The sequence below is a fragment of the Akebia trifoliata genome, chromosome 1 (assembly GCF_017979445.1).
Source record: "Akebia trifoliata isolate Shusen 1 chromosome 1, ASM1797944v1, whole genome shotgun sequence".
NCBI lineage: Eukaryota > Viridiplantae > Streptophyta > Magnoliopsida > Ranunculales > Lardizabalaceae > Akebia > Akebia trifoliata.
The window spans coordinates 1-21,850 of record NC_141375.1 but is presented as its reverse complement, the minus strand read 5'-3'; the positions used below and the strand labels follow the sequence as shown (position 1 = coordinate 21,850).

General features: G+C 35.1%; 1 protein-coding gene across 1 annotated transcript; it reads left to right on the top strand.

Annotated features, from left to right (window-relative positions):
- The first annotated feature begins 11,791 nt into the window (after positions 1-11,791).
- LOC147410203 (serine/threonine-protein kinase BSK5-like) lies at positions 11,792-19,065 on the top strand. The gene is made up of 10 exons (XM_086435293.1): positions 11,792-11,863; positions 14,477-14,680; positions 14,778-14,913; positions 15,183-15,316; positions 15,412-15,517; positions 16,023-16,108; positions 16,402-16,590; positions 17,223-17,387; positions 17,755-17,868; positions 18,520-19,065. The coding sequence occupies exons 1-10, from the start codon at positions 11,792-11,794 to the stop codon at positions 18,760-18,762; spliced, it is 1,449 nt and encodes a 482-aa protein (XP_086291419.1). The 3' UTR covers positions 18,763-19,065.
- Positions 19,066-21,850: the final 2,785 nt, after the last annotated feature.

Below are 21,850 nucleotides of genomic sequence, written 5' to 3'. Positions count from 1 at the left end.
TAAGTTCTCAATGAGTTTGTAGGGTTTTGAATATATATGTAGAAGAGGAAGAAGAATAACCTTCTCAGCACATACTTTTGATGGGTGAAGATACCTTCATTTGTTTCGCTTAGCAAAAATTCAAGAGAAATCGTCAAGTGCATTAGTTTGTACCACGTTTCACACTTTTAGGGATCTTGCTGGATCGGCTTATGCCACATCATTTATCTCGTGAGATTCTTCAAATGTGATATACATCTTTGTTATGTAAAAGCAGTCCAAAAATTCTGGTTTTGTACCATGAAAAGATCGTTTCAAAATTTGGTTTTTTGTGCTATGAAAATAATATTCAAACTTTGATTTTGTAATTGGGCTTCCTTCAAGTCCCATTCTCTGAAAAATAATTTCCTAGGTATTTTCTTATAATTTGGTTTGCATGCGATGTTGATGATCTTCATCATCAATTTAAATGAATAATCATTTGAGCATTTTTTCTTCGTCTTTTGTGATCCTGATTTTTTACATTCTGTTCGTAAGTAAGCAAATGGTATTAGACATGAGAGCTTTTTATTATGTATGAAGTCACTTTAGTTTTTCATTATTTTAGTATAAGATTCTTTACATGAGTTTAGGGTTTAGGATTTTGAGTTAGATTTCAAGGTTATGTTTTGTCCCACCTTAGTTGAGATGTTCAAAATCTCAATGGATTTGTGAGTGGTATATCAATAATGAGTCTATAAGTTTATATTTTTATGGATTGTGATTTAGGTTTTAGGGATTTTGAGATTTTGGCAAATTGAAAGTTGATTTTTTATAAGTTTTGTCCGCACCATCATGATTGAGATTTTCAAAATTTGAGGGAATTTGTCAGGAAATCTTGGACAAATTAACTTGATTTTGAAGTTGAGACTAGAAATCGGTTTAAAAAATGTATGAGGGTTTGTGGTTTGGTTAAGTTCAATGATTAGTAGTCAAGGCCTGATAATTAATGGTTAATAATTTATACTAAATACTAATTTTTTTTATATTTCATATTTCTTAGTTACGTATGAACCGCAATTACTAACTATACGATATTTCTAAGTATTTAATAGTAAATTGAAAATAATTTACTATTAGTGGTTATGGTTTTTCATTCTTGATTAGTTATTAGTGTGTAATGTGCGGTGAAGTTAAAATTTTAATATTAAATACATTTTCTAGATTTTTCTTGGTCGGACTAAGATTGCTGTAATTTGATTATTTTTTTAGAATTTTTTTTAGTGATTTGAGTTCTGACAAATCGGTTTTGCAGGATTGGATTTCTAATGGTGGAGGATGAGGATGTTTTGGAAGAGCAAAATTTTTTCTAGATTAGTTAAGATTTATTTTTTAGATATTTTTTAAGGATTATTTGTCAATTTTTATTTTTATTATTTTAAATATTTATTTGGGAAGGCTCAAATTGTAATAGATTTAAGGAAGGAGGATAGTGGGACGTAATTATCTCGGTCCCTTGGGTTCGTACATTAAAATTGGTGTTTGTGGCCTTTTGAACGGGAGGTACATTATTCTATCACCCACGAATCTATTGCAAGTGAGTTTTTTTGCTTGCTTGTCTGTGTTTCAAGTTTTCACACATTGGACGCATTGTTTTTAGTTAAAAATGGCACTCTTATGAGGAGGACATGTAATAAGATAATGATCAGATTTTATCACTCATTCCTTGCCCTTGTTAGGATTAAAAATTAACCCACTTAGAAAGTCCAGTATCTCAAATTAATTAAAATTCAGTAGACTAAAGACCTTAGGGTCCACAAGCTCAATAGGAGAAACTCGTTTCAAGTTGTCCCAATTGTGCTTCTTGACCATTAATCGGTGCCTAAGACGGTTCTACCCCATTGTACTCTGTTGTATAAGGGAAATAAATCACGTTTATTCTAGATTAGTGGTGATTTAAGAGTGTCCTTGTTATGCATTATGTGCCACCTCTTATCTGGGGACCTAATTCTAACTTGATCGTCGGAATGACCTTATATCAGGTTACCTACTGAGCTAAGAGCTTACAGGAGAGATCTCGAGGTAGAGCGAAAAAATGCATCTACATATCCTAAATAATTACTAGAGCCTATTTCTCGGTTACAGCCACCACAAAATCTGCAAGGTGCATATACAAATCGTGATGGTCATACAAAACTGAGGGTGGAATTTCTGACTTATAATATCGCCTTGACTTGGGATAAACATTTTGATGATTCAGATACAACGAAGTAATATAAAATTATTTTTCAGAATTGTGTACAATGATTCACATATTCACTTTAGAAGAAAAATGCCATGACTCCACGTTAATCCTCATGCAAAAAACTCAGGAATACTGATTTCAGTCATGAATTTTACATAAATAGTAATGAATTTGAAAGAAATGCGGCTTATTTTAAAAGCATATTAAAGGGACTCAAAGAATCAGAAATATCAGAAGAAACCCATATCAAAGCAAAATTAAAAAAAATTCAACAACTAAGCCTAAATTTAGAAAACCAACATAGACATACCACATAGTTTGGTAATGGCATTAGAAATGGCCAATGCCGTAGAAACCCCTTTCCCACTCCTCGACATGTCTTCGCCAAGCAACAATTTTGAAAATCTCTCCTTCATCATCTCAATCTCTCTATCAAAATCCCTAATACATAATCAAATTGCAGAACATGAAATCTTGGAGAAGAAAATGAAAATTACACCATTACATACCTGAAATCTTGGAGCCTTAATTTTCCAGTTTCATAGCTTTCAAATGGGGCTTGTCTTCATCTCCAGTGACATCAGACATTGAGCAGTTTTGCGCCTCAGGCTTTCGATTTGGCCAACCCAATGGTGGTGGAGAAGACGACTCTTCCGAACTCGAACTACTTAGAGTCCGCTCCTCATTAGCCATGGCATCAGACGTCGTCGAAGTATCGGTGGTTGAACTGCTCTCTCGAAACCCCTCTTCAATCGAATCCGTAATAAAAGACTCACTAACACCTCACCTCCATTTGAATCAAGCCCCCCATCATTCCTTTTTCCCGATTCCCTCTCTCCCTTTTCAATCTAAACCAGAAGGAATCAATGAGAAGCAATTTTTTCCAATAGTCGACTCGGTGGGCTGAGTCGCCCGGTCAGGCAATTGAGTCGACTCAGTGATTGAGTCAACTCGAAAACCGAGTTGACTCGTTTGACCGTGTTAACTCGGTAATTGAGTCGACTCAGTGTGTTGAGTCAACACGATCACTGAGTCACCTCGAGCATTGAGTTGACTCGTTCGACCGAATCGACTCGGTAACTGAGTTGATTTGGTGGGTTGAGTTAACTCGGTTAATGGGTTAACTCGAGAACTGAGTTAACTCGTTTGACCGAGTTGACTCGATAACTGAGTCGATTCGGTGGGTTGAGTTAACTCAATCACTGGGTAACTCGAATACTGAGTTAACTCGGTCTCTGGGTTGACTCAGTGGGTTGACTCGATAGGCCTCCAAAATCGCACTCTGTTTTTTTCAGGACCGATCATTAAACCAATCATGGAAATCTCAAATCAAAGGCTTACAATGAGCGATCAATTTTATTAAGGAGGCCATGCTTTCGGAGCGTGGAAAAGTTGTACATTTGACCGCTTGGCCATAGATAACGGTTATAAATTTGAAGTTTTAAAAATCTTCAAATTCACTTTAAAAATAATGATCATAAATGCCGTCGTAAAAGATCGAACCCTAGTCACTCGTGTAACAAACACAAATACTCGCCACTATACTACAACAACTTCTTGTAACTTTAATTAAATTTAAATTAATTTTAACTCTAAGTAAATTTGTTTTACAGCTTAAAATTCATGACCAATCATACCACAACTCTAAAATCAAATACCAAAATGTTTTCTACAAACCTCTATATATATATATTAAACAATCTTATCTCAATTAACTACCTTACACAAGAACTTAGGCCAAATACAGCTAAAGAAAATAACTCTATTGTGTTACATGGGTATTTTTCTCAATATTAGACTAACTTTCTTAATTTTTATTTGAAGATATTATTGAATGGGAAGGCCTAGAAGCTCATGAAGGGAGTTGGGTTGAAGTTAATTATGTTTGTAGGCGTTCAAAAGGATATTTTGTTCATAGGTAGAATATTCATGTTTAATATTTGTGTTTTCTTATGGAGCATTGATATTTTGTTTCCAGTACCGTTCTACTTCTGTTTTATTGCTTTTTGAATGATTGAATCTTTCAATTTTTATTGTAAATAGAGAAATTAAGATTCTTATTATATTTCATTCTAGCACTGTGGATCAATTTAGTGGAGAAAGCACACCTGTGGTACTTCCTTTGGATGATAATCATGTTAGTTTTATTCTGTTTGTATTATTGAAACATTGAAAAATGTGGAATATGTTGGTACTGAATTTTCAAATTTATTTTTCTTTTCTAGTATTTACCAAAGGTCTAGTTCACATTTTCATGTTTTTTTTTCTTTTTTCGGAAAGAACAGTGTTTTGATCATGTGTGAAACAAGGGAAGCATTAGGAAAGACAATACTTGCATTGTGCTATACTATGATTCGTTAAAAATTCACGAAAATTCTGGCTACATACAGTGCTATTTACATGTATACTGGAAAATGCGTGCACATGTACCAAGCCTGTTCACACACCTTGTACAAAAACTGAGTACTATGACCGGACTAAACCTATTAAAAAATATCTATCAAAAGCTGAGCCCAAGTTGGTTTGGGCCTGCTTGATACCGTTTCTAAACGCCGATTTTGATGCGTTTGCGTCAAAAATCTGAGTTTCCGTTACAATTGCGTGTTTGATAACGCTTCCAAAATTCGCGTTTCAAGATTTTTAACGCGTATTTACAAATTTAACCGCTGTTTTGAAAAGCGGATGAGAAGAGCTTCGCATAACTGCGTTTAAAATTTTATAGTGAAATGACGAACATACCCTTCGTCATTTATCATATTTCCAATGAATGTCCGCGATAAAATCTGTTGAGTATCGTTCATCCTCATCAATCTCTCTCTCTCTTATCAATTTCGACAGCAGCGGTGAGCCAACTCATTGACGACGACGAGCGTTTTTCCGATCGAACCCATTGAAGACAACGACGTTGTCTTCGTTCAATCGAAACCCATCGACGTCGTTGTCTTCTTCTCTTCAGGTACCCTCATCAACCACAACACCATCCTCACCCACACCAACAATCACACTCACACTCGCAGTCTCACGCGCACCCAAACCCACACGCGCAACTGCAACAACAACAACAACAAACGCACACACATGTTCAACCGCAGAAAATCGCAGATGTTTTTGCTCCAATTGTCGCAGCGGCCACTACGGCCGAAACGCCTAAAGAAAGGTTTGAACTTGCACCCATTTTCTGGTTTTATTGAATTAGGTCAGGAAATGGAAGTTTTCTACATTTAGGGCTTTCGTTTGTTTGTTTGTTTGAATTCAAATTCAGGGCTTTTGTTGTTTCTTTACGTTTTGTATTACAATGAGTGATGCAGAAAGTTTGAAGAATTTAGTTGCAAAATTAATGTTAGACATTAATTGAATTTCTATTTTATTTTTAGGGCAGACATTTGGTAGTTAGTTTGAGAAGAGTGAAAATCTGGAATTGATTCTAATATTGCTTATATGTTGTTTGGTTATTTATATTTCACCTATTATTATTTGTTTTTCATGTATAAATCATCGTTCTTTTCCGCTTGATTTGCAGAAAATGTTGAGTTTAGAGATTTATTTATCTCTGGTTCAAAGAGATTTATTTTAAGAAGATAGTTTTGCTGGTCTTAAATGTCTAGTCTTTTTGCTCTCTTTACATTGATCACTTTCTAAAATTATATGTTATCAATTCTATAAAAACTGTTCCTTAATTGAATGTTCAAAAAGCCATTCAAGTCGCCAAGTGAACTCGGTCTTCTTTAACTGGGTAATAAGTGAGTTGATTTTCAAGCATATGACCTATTCCACTACCCATCCCCTTTCAATTGCAATTTTGGTTCGTGGGGTCCAAAATGTGAGTCTCCAACACACTACCTATCCAACAATATATTTTTAGGTCATTAAATTTTCAAGACCCAAAATAGGTAACTCCACTTAGTTTTACCCATCTTTTTTTAGGGAAAAAATTTAGACTATCAGTTGGAATGCATTCCTCATGGATACCCAAAGTGACGATCCATAAGCACTTGATGACTCATAAATGGGTATGGGTGTGGATATCTCTCTTGGAGTTGCTCTTAAGAATCCCTAACATCCCAACGGTCATGTTGATGTTAATGATTGAGGCTAGCATTTTGATGATAAGACTTTGAGATTGTGTTATGTACAATGTGAATTATGCAGGTATTTTGTTTATCAGGAAAATTTCATATGTCCATTTTTAGAGGAGATGCTGTCGAAATTTCTATAGAATTATAAATTTTTCTATAATTTTTATAGACATTTTAAAATTAAAATAATAATTATTTTAATTTTAAAATAATTTTATTATATTTATATATATTTAGTGTAATTATATAATTATAGGGGTATTCTGATAATTTTTAATGTATTATGGGTGCATTATCAACCTTAAGGGTATTTTGATCATTTTACCCTAATACAGCAAATTTTTGAAGCTGTATCAAGCAGTAATTACCAGATTCTGACAGCAGATTCTGACAGCACAGCACTTTTAGAAAACTCTATCAAGCAAGCTTTTCAGTGTCTCAGATTCTGACAGCAGATTCTAACAGCAGATTCTGACAGTAGAAGCTGACAGCAGATTCTGGTAGCTGAATCAATCAGGCCCTTTGTTGACACACACACCTATTTAACTCTTCGCCTTATAATTGAAATGAATTGACATTGATTTGAATCCACTCATTGAACGATGAATGGTCTGTCAGGGCGGGAAATGGGAACAACCAAACCAACCGTTCAAAGAAGAGTGTATGGCATAAATCTTGTAAGTAGGATTATCTATCACTACAACAAATATGGAAATTAGGAATGATTAACAAACCATCAAGGCGTCATTAATGAATTTAGACGGTTAGGAACCGTTCTAGATCTCACGATTTGGAACGGTTTTTAACCGTTCCAAAGATCAGATTTTGGATTGGCTCAAAACCGTTGCAAATCTGCATTTATATATATATAGATATATATATATAAAATATCTAAAACATCAATTTAAAATCCGATGTTTATAAAACTGATGTCCTAAATCTGAGACTTTAGGCATCAGTTACAAACCGATATCTAAACTTTTTTAAAAAATACTAATTTTTAATTGTTTTTTTCTACGCACCTATCATCCGCGGTCAAAATAGACCCAAATAGAGAACATCAAGGTTCTCTATCACATTTATTTTTACACAAAAAGAATTACAATGAGTCATAATTAACAAAATCACCAAGTACTTCACCATCAAAATTACAAAATAGAATTATCACCGTGAATCACCACCACCCCCCCAAAATAAGAAACCTACCCATCACTCCTTTATGTTACCATATATACATTACAAGATGGAACCACAAAAAAAGAAACAAGTTATTTACATGCTCCAAAGACACTTGAGCCACTGCTCAATAATTAAACTAAATTAGCAAAAAATATACTACTTATGCTACAATGTCTCATATGTAATCTTCTAAGAGGAATGAACCTGCCAACAACAAGGATGAAGTTCTTTCTGCAGACAAACACAAAAAAAAAAGTTTGCCACAATTATTGAAAAAAAAGAAAAAGAGAGAGGATTTAGTTTAGTTGCATGCAATGCCAATCTGTAATGCTGCACCAAAATCATAGGCATGATTGAAGATAATCAAAAAAGGAGTTCGATTGACATTAAATACTTAAAAAATTGCTTTTGTTCAAAAACTTACTCAAATTTCATCAAAGAAAAAAATTTATAGCAGAAATTTATTCAATAAAAAGATAAAAAGACAATTTTCATATCCTTTTGGTGTGCTCACTAGGCTCAAAAAAGAACAAAAGGGTGGATAATTTCTCATTAAAAAAATAAAAATAAAAATATGTACCTACTGAGTTGAGTCCCCTATTGAACCAAGCAAAAAAAATTTTATGAGCTGATCAAGCAATGATGTCTTCGTTGTGATTCTTGCAATTTCTGGACAACCATTAATGAGTGTTAGAAGTGAAGCAAAAAAAAGCAAAGAAGAGAGGGATATTCCCCTGATTTTTAAAAAGAAAAAAAATCTAAGCAGAAGATGATATGGTCTACTCTCCTTGTAAAACTCCGTAGGGTAGGCTTTCCTCGGTAAGACACATTTTTTGGCTTATCATTGGTATCCCCACCCTTTGGGTGAGACTAATCCCACTGTTACACGCACCACCCCCTCGGAACTTATCAAGGCTCGGCTTGCCACTAAGCCGACTCCTTGGGGTTCAGTAATACACATGATATGGTCTACTCTCCTTGTAACGTAGTTCATAAGTCAACATTGCACCTAACATGGCTTGGAGAAGTTGCGGTCAAAGGTTCATGGAAGGAGACTATTGAGGAAAGAGGAACTTCAAGGAAAAAAAAAATAAAGAGATGGGTTGTTATCATTGATGATGTTCATCATAGTTTGGAGATGCCATATCACGATTTTAAGGAACTCGACATAGCGGATGACCTCTCCTCTAAGATGAACACAATGTCCATTTTAGACCCACTGAAGGACCAAGCCCGCCAAAACTGAGTACGCTTAATTTGTAGTACCAAGACATAATTTCCCAAACTTTAATAATGGCTACCACTGTAATTGAGAATCCATATTACAGTTGCAGAAAAATCAAAATCTTAGTTATTGTTCCTTAATGTTCTCTCAAGAGGAAAAGTATTCGGATAAATTAAGGAAAGTTGGTTGTTGAAAATATTTTGATCTACTAGTGAAAACTCTTATTGCAATTTACTTTTTGGGAATAGCCTTCTCATCAGATGTATAAGCCCAATCTATTCCCTTAAGTGCATCCTTTTCAAGAGGATCACCAACCTACAACCAAACAAAATGATGTATAAGGATAAAATTAGAAATATTTGATGGAAGCTTATGTAGTATGTAGTCCCATAGAAATAAAGTAGAGGTGCAATCATGTAAGAAAGTATCATCCAGCATCAGGTTTAAATTTTAGACCTACTATGACGAACACTAGTTATAATTTTTGAGTTGCAAGAGGGAAACCCATCATTTTCTGCTTTTCTTCTGTTAGAAGAAAAAGCTACTAGTAAATTGGCAAACTTGCTTCTAACTCAGTAAGGCAAGTCACATTGAACCAAATTTCTAAACCTAGTTCATCTCAGGAAACAACACACTAGCATACTAGCTTGTTGTACACAAACACCGATGCATGACAAGCAGCAAGGACTTCTACTTTGTGAAGGGGCACTTTTGTCATATCTGATGCTGAATTCACATTGTCAGTCAGCCCAACAACTCCTTGAAACTCCTGAAAAAAGCACCAGTAAAAAATTCATGACATCGAGTAGTAACTACTTCATGAGCACAAAGACATAATCTTGGAACGTACCATGTCATCCGACGTAAGAGTTCCTGTGTTGTCAAAACAACATATGTCAACCTGAAATAAAGAAAGTTACAATATAAGCTGAAACAGACTAGGGCCCGCCAGCACACACGAACTGTGTCCTTGCGTTAATCCCATAAATGGAAAGTTAACCACTCATTCAATAACAGAACATGTGCCAAAGTGGAAGAACAAACATTTACTCAAAAATTCAATCTACTGCGCTCCAAAATATTCCATTGGTGACTAAATTATAGTATTAGTAAAATAAATAAAAAAATCCCAATTCCAATAGTCTATGTTGTTGTAGGCATTTGCATCACAACTACAAAGAACGAAGTAGGAAGGAAGCATCAGAACAGGACAATGACCAATTATAATTATTGAAGTAGATACGATTGACCTTCCCAACAAATGGAATTCGGAATGGCTCAGTGCAGAATATCCCACACCATGCTAATGCAATCAAAGATGTATTAACAGCTATTGACAATTCCATTGGCAGCTGGGGGGGGGGGGGGGTCACAGAGGTAATAATGAATGAACAACTTAAGAAAAGCTTGTATTGCTCCTTGTAGGATCCTCTAACCCTTACAACAAAGATGTACAGTGTAAAATAAGGAAGACACTGAAACATAAGCAGTATCATTAAATACAGTGAGAACAAGAGAAAATCCCAGTGTCAATGCATATTAGTTCAGTGAAAGTTATTGGGTAGCTGTTCCAGAAAAATTGGAGGTCACGTAGCACCTTTTTAAGTACATAACCAGCAGCGATGATGGCAAATATAACTAAGAACAGAATAAACAACCCACTTTCCCAGCTGTTTGCTGTAACATGAAAAAATACCTGTAACTACTGTGGATGTTTGTTGGACAACAACCATTCACAACACAGAAAACGAAATCTCATCCTATTCCTTGAACAACTCAATTTAATAAAGGTTGAGTAAACCACATATCAATATCACATAAAACTCATATAAAGATTGGAGGATTTAAACATGTCTACCTCTGCATGCTCTGAAATTAAGGACTCGAAGAATAGATGGTGGCATTGTTGATGATCCATCCATCTCGGCAAGCTAGAGATCAAAACATAAACTGGAGTAAGGATACCATCAAGTATATTTAACTTGAAAAGGAAAAGAGAACGATTAATTAAGAAATAGAAGAAAAACACAGTAAACAAATGTGAAAAAGAAAAGATTTGATTAAAAGAAAAGAAAAAGGTATTTCAATAATTCCCTGCTCTAATAATTCTAAAAGAACTTTGTCAGATAAATTGACACCTAAAATACTAGAAAAAAGTATTTCAATAATTCCACGACCAACATGAGCATCTAGAGCACTTAAGGGGTCATCAAAGATATATACGTCCGAATTGGAATATACAGCCCTAGCCATGGAAACTCTTTGCTTTTGCCCACCACTAATATTAACTCCCCGTTCACCAATCCCCGTTCACCAATCTCTGTGAGATCACCACCCTGATATAGTACGTGTGTCAGTCATACTGATATGTAGGCCACAAAATGATAAGAGTAAAACTTTAATGGGAACATTACAAGTGCACATGTATTACCATCAAATAACTTGAAGATTACTGGTGCAATATAAATACTTACAGGAAGTAAGTCAAGGTCATGCTGCAATGCAGTCACTTCTATTGCTTTCTCATATCATGCTGCTTTGAAAACAAATCCAAATAATATATTCTGACGTACCTAAATGGGTATGATTTGGATCCAAGACTTGTAACAGTTAGCAATTTTATAAAGTAGAGTACAAATAACATGCAAAGCCATTCCATTGAAGTGGTCGAAATGGTTCCAACACCGCGGATCCTTCCACCCATAGTGGGAGAACCATTGTGATATGAGCAACCAAAATGTTTATTGCTTATATGGTCATGCTTCCTACACCAAATATTTTGGAGTCATCCTACTTGTACTGGTAAGTAACTAAAGTGGTTAAACTAGTTCCAACACCGTAGATCCCACAATCCATATTGCCGAAACTATAGTGATATAAGCAACCAGAATATTTATTTCTTACTTGAGCATGGTTGCAACATCAAGGATTGTGAGATTTACAGTGTTAGAAGGTTGGAACCTACAAGATGAATTAAATATGAGAGCTATCTAGCTACCATATCCGCCTTCAAATAACAACACGAGAAAAACTATAAAAATATTGCGACTCACAGTTTCATTGAAAATCCATGAAATTTGTGGAACATAAGCAACAGTTCCCTGAATAATGACACTTGCATCTGCTATTGGAGACAATTCCCCAAGCATCGCTGATGCCAATGATGTCTTTCCTTCTCCAGTACTACCAACAATTGGCTAATAATGTTGGCATAATAGTATGCACATGCATCATAAATTCCCAACATTACTAGTTACTTAGTACTATGGATGATTTGAGTGTGATAATTGAAAATTCATTCATTACACCAACAAACTGATAGTGCCACGTTGATGAGTAGGTAATTTTTTGCGAGTGTGTATATCAGAAACCTGGTTTCAACCCAACCTGCACCTTTTAGTTATTGATCTTCTTAAAAACATGCTTATTAGTGGCAACACCAATCATTAGTTGGTACAATCATTGATTGGTAATACCATAGAGTAGTGTTCAAAACCCACCTTCACACACTTGCAGACCACAAAAGAAGCGATGATGCAGTTCCAATGAATCATGTGATAGTTAATTTCTCATATCATGAAAAATCTAGATCAAACAAACCAGAAAAACCCAACGCAAAGATTAATCAAGATTAGGAATATAAGAATTTCTGGCAAGCCAACATACCCCTATGTGCTGCTTTGGAAGCATTAGCCTGATTAAGGGAGCATCAGGGTGAGTACTACTCATTGCCAATTTTGGCCAAAACTGAAATGTCAGCTAAAACACGATTATTTTTTTTTTGAAATTCAATTAGTTCGAAGTTGCCAACTTAGAAAGTTAGTAAAGTTTGTGCATGGTAATCGAGAGTTCGATCAAGAGAGAGAGTTTGATCGAGGGAGCGGCTGAGAGAGAGAGAATGAGAGAAAGGTTCGTTCCAACATAATGAGATGGAGATTGGGTCGTTTAAAATACAAATAAAACAGTTTTAATAAGTAAAACGGTTTAATACCGTTTTTAAATAAAAACGGCTTAATGCCGTTTTAAACGTATATTCCTATTTTGCAATTTTTTGTAGTGACTAATCCAATACATTAATTTTACCTTCTTTTAATGTTCCTGCCGAGCTCTTGTGGTTTCAACACATAAGGACTTATGTACCTGAGACACACCCAACCCATTACACTTAATTTTATTTTTCAATATACACCACCAATTGATGTGCATTGGACACAACATAAATAAACAATTTAATATCAACCTTTTTTTAATACTAAACTGCTTTTCTATGCTGCCTCTTATCAAGAATTACACATCCAAAATTGGTGTGTACTGTCCAACCCAAAATTTTAATTTTGCCTTTTTACATTGTTACTTTCCTTCCTTAACTAATATAGAAACAACCTACCTTTCTATGCATCACGTTTCCTTAAAAAAAAGTTTGAATGGACTCAAGTGAAGCTTGTGTGGCCCCTTTTAACATTTGTATCACGCTTTACCATATTAGGGATGATTTCAATGTTCTAACATACTGTGATTTGCATGCAAAGCACACAATTCCCTTCCAGATTTCCTTTTACTATAGCAGAGAGGAGGGTGGACCAATTATTCTCAAATGCTATAGTCTACAAAATTTTACAAAAACAAAGGTGGCGGGCTCTTTGTGGCATTTTCTCAGATACTTGGAATGCCTGGAAGAACCCAAAAAACTATAACCCAATTCCAGTGTCCTAAACAGGATTGAATTGGAAGAGACGATGGAGAGCCTAACTAAACTTACTACCTTTACTAAAATTCCATCTAAGAAATCCAAAATTTATATATGCTTTTACTATTTTCATCAACCAGTTTTTGAATTTTTATTTTGTTGACTTGAGTATTTCTTAAGAATGTAATCAACTTTCATTATACATGTTCAAACCATCTCAGTCGACATTTTTAAATGTTTTCATATCAAACTTTATATATATATATATATATATATATATATATGGGTAGCGTTCAATGGCCAACAGTTTGGCAAACATTTTGGCAAACACATTTTTCAAAAGATGGGTTAGAGGTCTTGGAATGGGCTGATTTTTGGTGAGGATGATCTCTACGGTGAGGAGATCATCATCACCAAAAATCAGCCCATTCCAAAACTTCTAACCCCATCAAAAATGATTTACAAAAAATGGACGGTTCACGATTTTTCAACTTGTAAACTGGGGCTAGAAGTTTTGGAATGAGCTAATTTTTGGTGAGGATGATCTCCTCACCGTAGAGATCATCCTCACCAAAAATCAGCCCATTCCAAAACTTCTAACCCCATCAAAAATGATTTACAAAAAATGGACGGTTCACGATTCAACTTGTAAACTGGGGCTAGAAGTTTTGGAATGAGCTGATTTTTGGTGAGGATGATCTCCTCACCGTAAAGATCATCCTCACCAAAAATCAGCCCATTCCAAGACCTCTAACCCATGTTTTTAAAAAGTGTTTGCCAAAATGTTTGCCAAACTGTTGGCCATTGAATGGGACCCATATATATATATATTTTAGTTTTTCCATTTATTCATCTCAATTTCTTCATTGTTGTTATGTTTAATTTATTGATATGAAACATTAAGCAAAATAATGCTTTTAATTTCTTCTTATTCTAATCTTTAAAACATTAATGCAGGTTCATCAAAGTCAATCGACATGTTAATATCTCAAGATCACAATCATTTATTAAAGAAAATGAGAGGGATTAATATATGGATTTTCTTAACAAGTTCCCTGAGAGCACATGTCAAAGTACATTAAACAAACTGGGGGATCCAATTTTAGTTAGGGGAATCGTTGCCTGGGTTTACAGAATATAACTTGGAGCAGCTTAGTGTTGCAACCTCTGGATTTTCGGTTGAATACATCGTCTCCGAGCATGGAGAGAAAGCTCCCAATGTTGTTTACAAAGGAAAACTTGATAATGATCGTTGGATTGCCGTCAAGAGATTTAACAAGTCTGCCTGGCCCGATTCTCGCCAATTCCTTGTTAGTTCCCCCCCACCCATTCACCATTCATTCTTCACCCTTCATCTATTTTCATAATGCATTGAGTTGTGTTGTGTTGTATTGTATTGTATTGTAGGAGGAAGCCAGATCAGTTGGTCAGCTAAGGAGTGAGCGATTGGCGAATCTGATTGGATGTTGTTGCCAAGGCACTGAGAGATTGCTTGTTGCAGAGTTCATGCCCAACGAGACCCTGGCCAAGCATCTCTTCCATTGTAGGCTTCCATTTCCTTAATTACGCTTCCAAGTTCCAATACAATTCTTTTTTTCTTTTTTCTTTTTTCTTTTTCTTTTTTCTATATATAAAATCAATTAGTAGATGCATTAGCAAATTCTTTAATTTCATTTAAGATTTAAGAGTTATAAACTTTGTGATGGACAAAAGAACACTCTTTCATATTCTTGTTTGGAGTTCAACTTAATATAGTATGTGGCAGATTTTATCATCCTCATGATTGGTTGTTATTTGGTTGAATTGGATTAGGGGAGACCCAGCCCATGAAATGGGCAATGAGGTTGAGAGTTGCATTGTATTTGGCACAAGCTTTGGAACATTGCAGCACTAAAGGACGGGGATTGTATCATGATCTCAATGCCTATCGAGTCTTGTTTGATCAGGTCAAATTGTCTTTTACATCCCATCCCTTCTCCTAATCTACTTACTGTTCTCCATCCCCTTATTTTTGTGTGAATCTGCTACTCCCACTTGACAGGACGGTAATCCCAGGCTCTCATGCTTTGGCCTCATGAAGAATAGCAGAGATGGAAAGAGTTACAGTACCAACTTGGCTTTCACCCCTCCAGAGTACTTGAGGACAGGTAATTACTTCTCCCTTACAAAACTACAAGTCTTTGATTTTTTTTTTTAATTATTGTTGCTGATCTATATATGTTTTACACATCTTGATTTTGATCCATTTGACGGTTTCACGACTTGAAAAAAATTTCAACTATTGTAGTTTATGTCAAAGCTTTAGTAAGAAGTTCTGTTTTGGTTGATCTAGCCTTGTTAAGGCCTTCTATTGTCGTTCCACCTTTAACTAGATAAATAACCATAAGCCATTCTTCTTGAGCTTCTTTGACCACTTTCACTAAAGGGCACTTTCTTAGGCCACTGTTGTTGGACTTCTTTGGTGCAGATTTTTTTTTTTTTTGTGGTACTAGAAGAGTTTAATTTAGCTTTTTGTGGTAAGTTCAAAGATTTTTAATCTTAGAACTTCAATATGTATGGAGTTGGTTTATAGACTTATAAGCTATTAATTACTTGTTTACTAATTTTCAATTTAAACTCACCTAGGTGTTCTTTTCTTTACCTACTTGACAGGAAGAGTCACACCAGAAAGTGTAGTTTACAGCTTTGGCACTCTATTGCTTGATCTTCTTAGTGGCAAACATATTCCCCCAAGTCATGTGAGTTCCCTTCCACTCTGTTAGCTCCGATTGAAATTTGTACATTCCAATGGAAGATTCTTGGCTATAAGACCAAAAAGAAAAAGGGGGTTTGGAATAGAGAATTCAGACATCAATTTTTAAAGCACCTAGACCTTCAACCATGAAAGCCTATAGTCATTCCCAAGTTTAATTGTCAGAAACTAATCAGCTTCAGAGCTTCTGGTGCAAAATTTTCCTCCACATTGTTGTTCATATTATATTCTAAAGATCTGATTCATGGGATTGACACTTCCCTTATAACTGTTTTCCAGGCACTTGACCTGATACGTGGTAAGAATTTTCTGATGCTGATGGATTCTTGTTTGGAGGGTCATTTCTCAAATGATGATGGAACAGAGTTGGTACGATTAGCTTCTCGTTGTCTACAATATGAACCTCGTGAGAGGTCAAATGCAAAGTCTCTTGTGACTGCTCTTACTTCTCTTCAGAAGGAAACAGAGGTAAAACATTGTTATGGCAACAATCAAACATTGTTATCACAAGAAGCAATCTCTTTGTAGTTGGTCAATAATACATAATGTTTTCTAAGCTCATGAACGCAACAAATGTTGATGTTTTGTTACACACTGAGAGATTCCTTTCCATGAAAAAATAATGAATTTGTCAATCTGCCTTTTTACTTTTAAATAAAATTATTTTTTGAATTCTTAATAAAATTTCTTTTACCTACCATTTTTTTTTTTTAATGAAAACTATTTTTGTTCCACTGAGACCCTATTCTTTTTTTATGGGTAAATTTAAACTCTATGTAGCACCTATGATACTCTTTCACTCCCTCCATGTGGTACAGGTAATTGTTATTTAAGTAGAAGTTAGGCTAGTATGAGTCTATGAGAAATTTCCGTTAACTAAATTTGGAAGGAGATGCTATTATTACTGATTTGTTTTTCCCAAGTAGGTGTCAAATGATAGTAAATTTGACAGATAAAGGTGCTATATTTGATGATCCTCTTTTTTAATCATAATTCTGAAAGGCAGACTTTTGTTTTTAAAAGCTGTTGTGCACTTTTACAGTTGCAATAGACTGCTGGAAAGTATATATCATATAGTTTAATCATTTACTTATTCACAGGCTCCATCATATGTTCTATTGGGTATTCCACATGGAAGTGAATCCTCAATGCAGCCATTGTCGTTAACACCTTTAGGTGAAGCCTGCTCCAGAATGGATCTCACTGCCATGCATGAAATATTGGAGAAGGCTGGATACAGGGATGATGAGGGGATTGCTAATGAGGTTAGCAATTTCTTTATCTGAATTCCTTCTTCTTTTTCACTGGCCTTTATCTCTATACGTCACATTATTTTGCCTTATTCAGATAAATAAATTAATAAATGCTAGTAATTGCCAGTCACTTCAGGTACCTCATAGTTTCCATCTTTCAGTCTGTCTCCTTTTGAGAAAACATGTATGCATGGGGCATTATTTATTTATTTATTTATAATAATAATATCATGTGCTTATTTTCTCATTCATCTTAATAGGGCATGTATTCCTTGATTCTTCTCCAATTTTTTTGGTTTCCTCAAGTTCAATTTCCCTTGGATACTCTAGTTCGATATTGCTCAACTCCTGATGTTACTCATTATTGCTTGCTCTGTAGCTTTCTTTTCAAATGTGGACGGACCAAATGCAGGAGACCTTGAATTCTAAGAAACATGGAGACACTGCTTTTCGAGCAAAAGATTTTGCGACTGCCATTGATTGCTACACTCATGTAAGTCCTTAGCAGGAGAACCCACCAAGCTGTGTAAATGATTATTAGCCATAGTTAGGGTTTGGCTTTGCATTTTAGAAATGTAAATAAGAGATGAGCTGCTGGACATAGTGATCTTTGTTAAAATGTGACATTTTCATATATTTACATGAAAATTTAGATAACATCTTGTGTGGATATTATTTAAATATGCCTTTTAGCCTAGACCAATAGAAATGCATTTGTAAATATGTACCATATACTTAATCCTAAGGGACAGCAAATGATGAAATGAAATCTTGTATGTAGCTTTATTTACATCGTTTATGTTCTTGACCATGAAACATTTTCAGGAAATAGTTTCCATGTCACATAGTTGTCTAGAACTGAATTAGATTGACTACTTGAGGAATTCTCCAATAGGTGCCACTTAATCATGATTAAGGTTGAGTTGAAGGGGTACCTCAGCCCTTATAACATTAAAAACCACAAGACTTATTTCTTTTAATATAATAAGACTCCCATTAGTTCGAACTAACAAGTCATGGTTTTCTAGCTTAGAATCCTTAGGTGAGTTTCAAGTTGCAACAGCTTAAGCAGCCCCCTCTAGAGTTTGATCTGTTCATTCATCATGTAATGATACAAACTATTTTTTGCGTGTCTTTTGGACAGTTCATTGATGGTGGAACCATGGTATCATCGACAGCATTTGCTCGGCGCTGCTTGTCTTACTTGATGAGTGACATGCCACGAGAAGCCCTTGGGGATGCAATGCAAGCCCAAGTCATATCCCCTGAGTGGCCCACAGCCTCCTATCTGCATGCTGCTGCCCTTTTCAGCCGCGGGAGGGAAATTGATGCCCAAGAGGCTCTTAAAGATGTCACAGCCTGGGAGGCCAAGAAGAGCAGAAGCTGAAGGTGTATAGTATTTTTTATTTATTTTTTGGTCTTGTGTTTTGCGCCCCCTTTTTTCTGTGTCTTTTTTTTTTAACCTTTGTATTCAAGTTTTTGTCAACCTAAAGGATTCTTTTGATCATTTATTATTGCTGTTCATGTTTATGGAATCTTGGAGGAGCTCCGATTGAAGTCTTCATGCCAGGGATGGGGAATAATCAAATTCTGACCCATGTTAGCAGTCGGAAAACAGTGATCATAAGGATAAATGAGTTTGGCAGTGAAATTATACAATTTTCCTCATGTTTGTATGCAGACTTTGTTTATTGTGCCGTGAAAAGTTCAATTTATTGCCCCCACCAGATGGTATGAATGAATGTTCTTAATCACCAAGTTGCTTTAGTTCCAGTTTCTCCACTCTCCGTAAGTCCGTTGAGAGTGGACTTACAGCCGCAAACCAAACCTTAACTGGTTTGACAGGGAAATAAGGCTCTGACCATCCTCCAAAGTCCCGGAATTCCAAATTGCCATAAAATAAAATAAACCACTTTTGGATTTTTTTTTTTCTTCCCTTTTTGTTAAACATCAAGCATGCTTAGCCGTAGTAGTGTAAGTTGTCAACTCTCGTTCGTACACCATGTGTTCATTCTCTAACTTTCTCCAACGATTTAGTATTTACAGACAGTCACTGATTGGTTGTGCTCAATGAATGTGTTTCACATCGAGGCCTTATCTGAATGGTGGGCAGACACAGACATCATCATCTGGATGTGACATAGGCAGAGTGTTATGGAACTGTAGGCTAGAAGAATCGAATCAGGTAGATTGTTAATGCCTGTTTCATTAACTGAAGTGAGCCTGCTTAAATGGCCAAGCAGTGGTTTAGATGCCGTCCCTTTGCGACTTTGACCAAGCTTCCCATAGGGAAGCAGACCAAACTGTAGCGTGAGGATTGGGAATAAACCAGAAGGGATCGATGTATTGCTTAAAATGGCGAGCCTCTTCTTTCATTCATTGTGCTCAATTGGAGTGAAACTTGTTTTTTTCTACTTTGATTGAGTACTGTTAGAAGATCCATTTTACACTCCACTAGAGTATTTAATTCATTCAATAATGCCTCAAAAGAAAGAAGAAATCCTACTCATCTTGAGTCATTGGCGGGTAACCTTTTCGTCTTCTACTTGTTTCTTAAGTAATGGGCATAAACCCAAAAGGGTTGTGCGTTGAAAGAGAAGTTTGCTAGACCAAGATGACTTTGGTTTCATCAGAAAGAACAAGGAAATAGAGTGGGGTTGTATGAAAAAAAAAAACGAGTAACTAAAATATAAAATAAAAATTCCTAACAGGGACCTTACTATCTATCAATGAATGTAGCCAGAAGCCTACAAGTAATAGAGGAAGAATACTAATTTTTATAAAACCAAAATTTCATCATATCTGCCAATTTTTAAACGTAACCAACAAATTGGGATGAGAGTGAATCATTTTTAGTTTCACCTCTATGCACATTCTGGACTAATTGAGTACCAAAATGTCCAGAGAAAATGGACTACTACTGGCTTGTAAAATGGGAGCAGACTAAAAATTAGGGATGTCAATGGATAGTCGAAAATTCAAATTCGAAAAATCGGATATTATACAAATTTTTTGCATATCGGATTCGTATTCGGATAATTTTATATATTCAAATCCTTATCGGATACGGATTTGGATAACATTTCAAATCCAATAATGTCCGATTCAAAATAATATATAATATATATTATTTTATTTTATTTATGTTTTATATAATATATAATATATATTATTTTATTTGATATATTTATTATATACATAGTATAATATATAATAGATATTTTTTTATAATTAAAAATCAGTCGGATAAGGAAAAATTGTATTTTTTTTAATATACAAATTATTTGAATTATAATCGAATAGAATTTTAGAATATCCATCGGATTTGAATTCGAATTCGGATATCAGATAAAAAATTTGGATTCGGATTCAGATATTACTGTATCTGAACCAATAAGCATTCGTTGATAGCCCTACATACAACCTTGTGTAAAATATTATTTAAAGTTTTACAAAAATATATTTACATAATAAACAAAGAAAAAATTTATTAGAAAAAAAAAAAAAAACAACAACAACAACAATAAAGAACTGATATATACGTTCAATGTGTTCTTATTCTTACAAAAATTATGTTATGTATTAATGTATCTCCCCTGTTTAATCTGAACCAACAACAATAAGGAAATGTTTAATTCTTATTCTTACAAAGAAAACTTGATTCAACAAAAGAAAAAAATCCCTCCAAGAGTTAGATATAATGGAATATTTGACAAGTTAAGAATAATTCTATCATGATATAATGTAGAGTTCCAAACTCGAAGAGGTATTATTCAAGTTTACAGAGAATAAACAAAGACAAGACATAAGTGCAAAGAAAGTCCAACAACAACATTGTACCTCATGCTCGTTGATTGGTTGACACAAGCATGACAACAGAAACATTCAGAGTGCTAGAAAGCTCCCATGCATCCTGTGAAGGGTAATTCTCGGAGCTACTGACACATGACACCCAAGAAAAAAATAATTACCAACCCACCAAGTTACGTGGAAAACTACCGAGGCTTACCGATCGGTTAAAACTAGCACAGACCCACTCTATGTTGATGTGACAAAGGAGACATCACTGTCACTGATGGAACAGACGTGACAACCCATAGCCTGACAGATCGGTTGTAACTACCTCAGACCTGTCAGGGCAATTGTAGCAACTCTTGCAACTGTCAGGTTAAAGAGCAGGTTAACCATTCTGAAAGAGGTCATTGAGAATATCTTGAAAAATCCATCAATCAGAACTCCTATAAATACTAAGTTGCAATTCATATCAAAGGTTAGAAAAATTCTTTTCTGAGAATTTTTTATTAGTTCGATACTAATTCTAACTTGATTGTCGGAGTGGCCTTGTATCAAGTTGCCTACCAAGCTAAGAGAGCTTACAGGAGAGATCTCTCGAGGTAGAGCGAAAAATGCATCTACACATCCTAAATAATTACCAGAGCCTATTTCATGGTTACAGCGCGCCACAAAATCTGCAA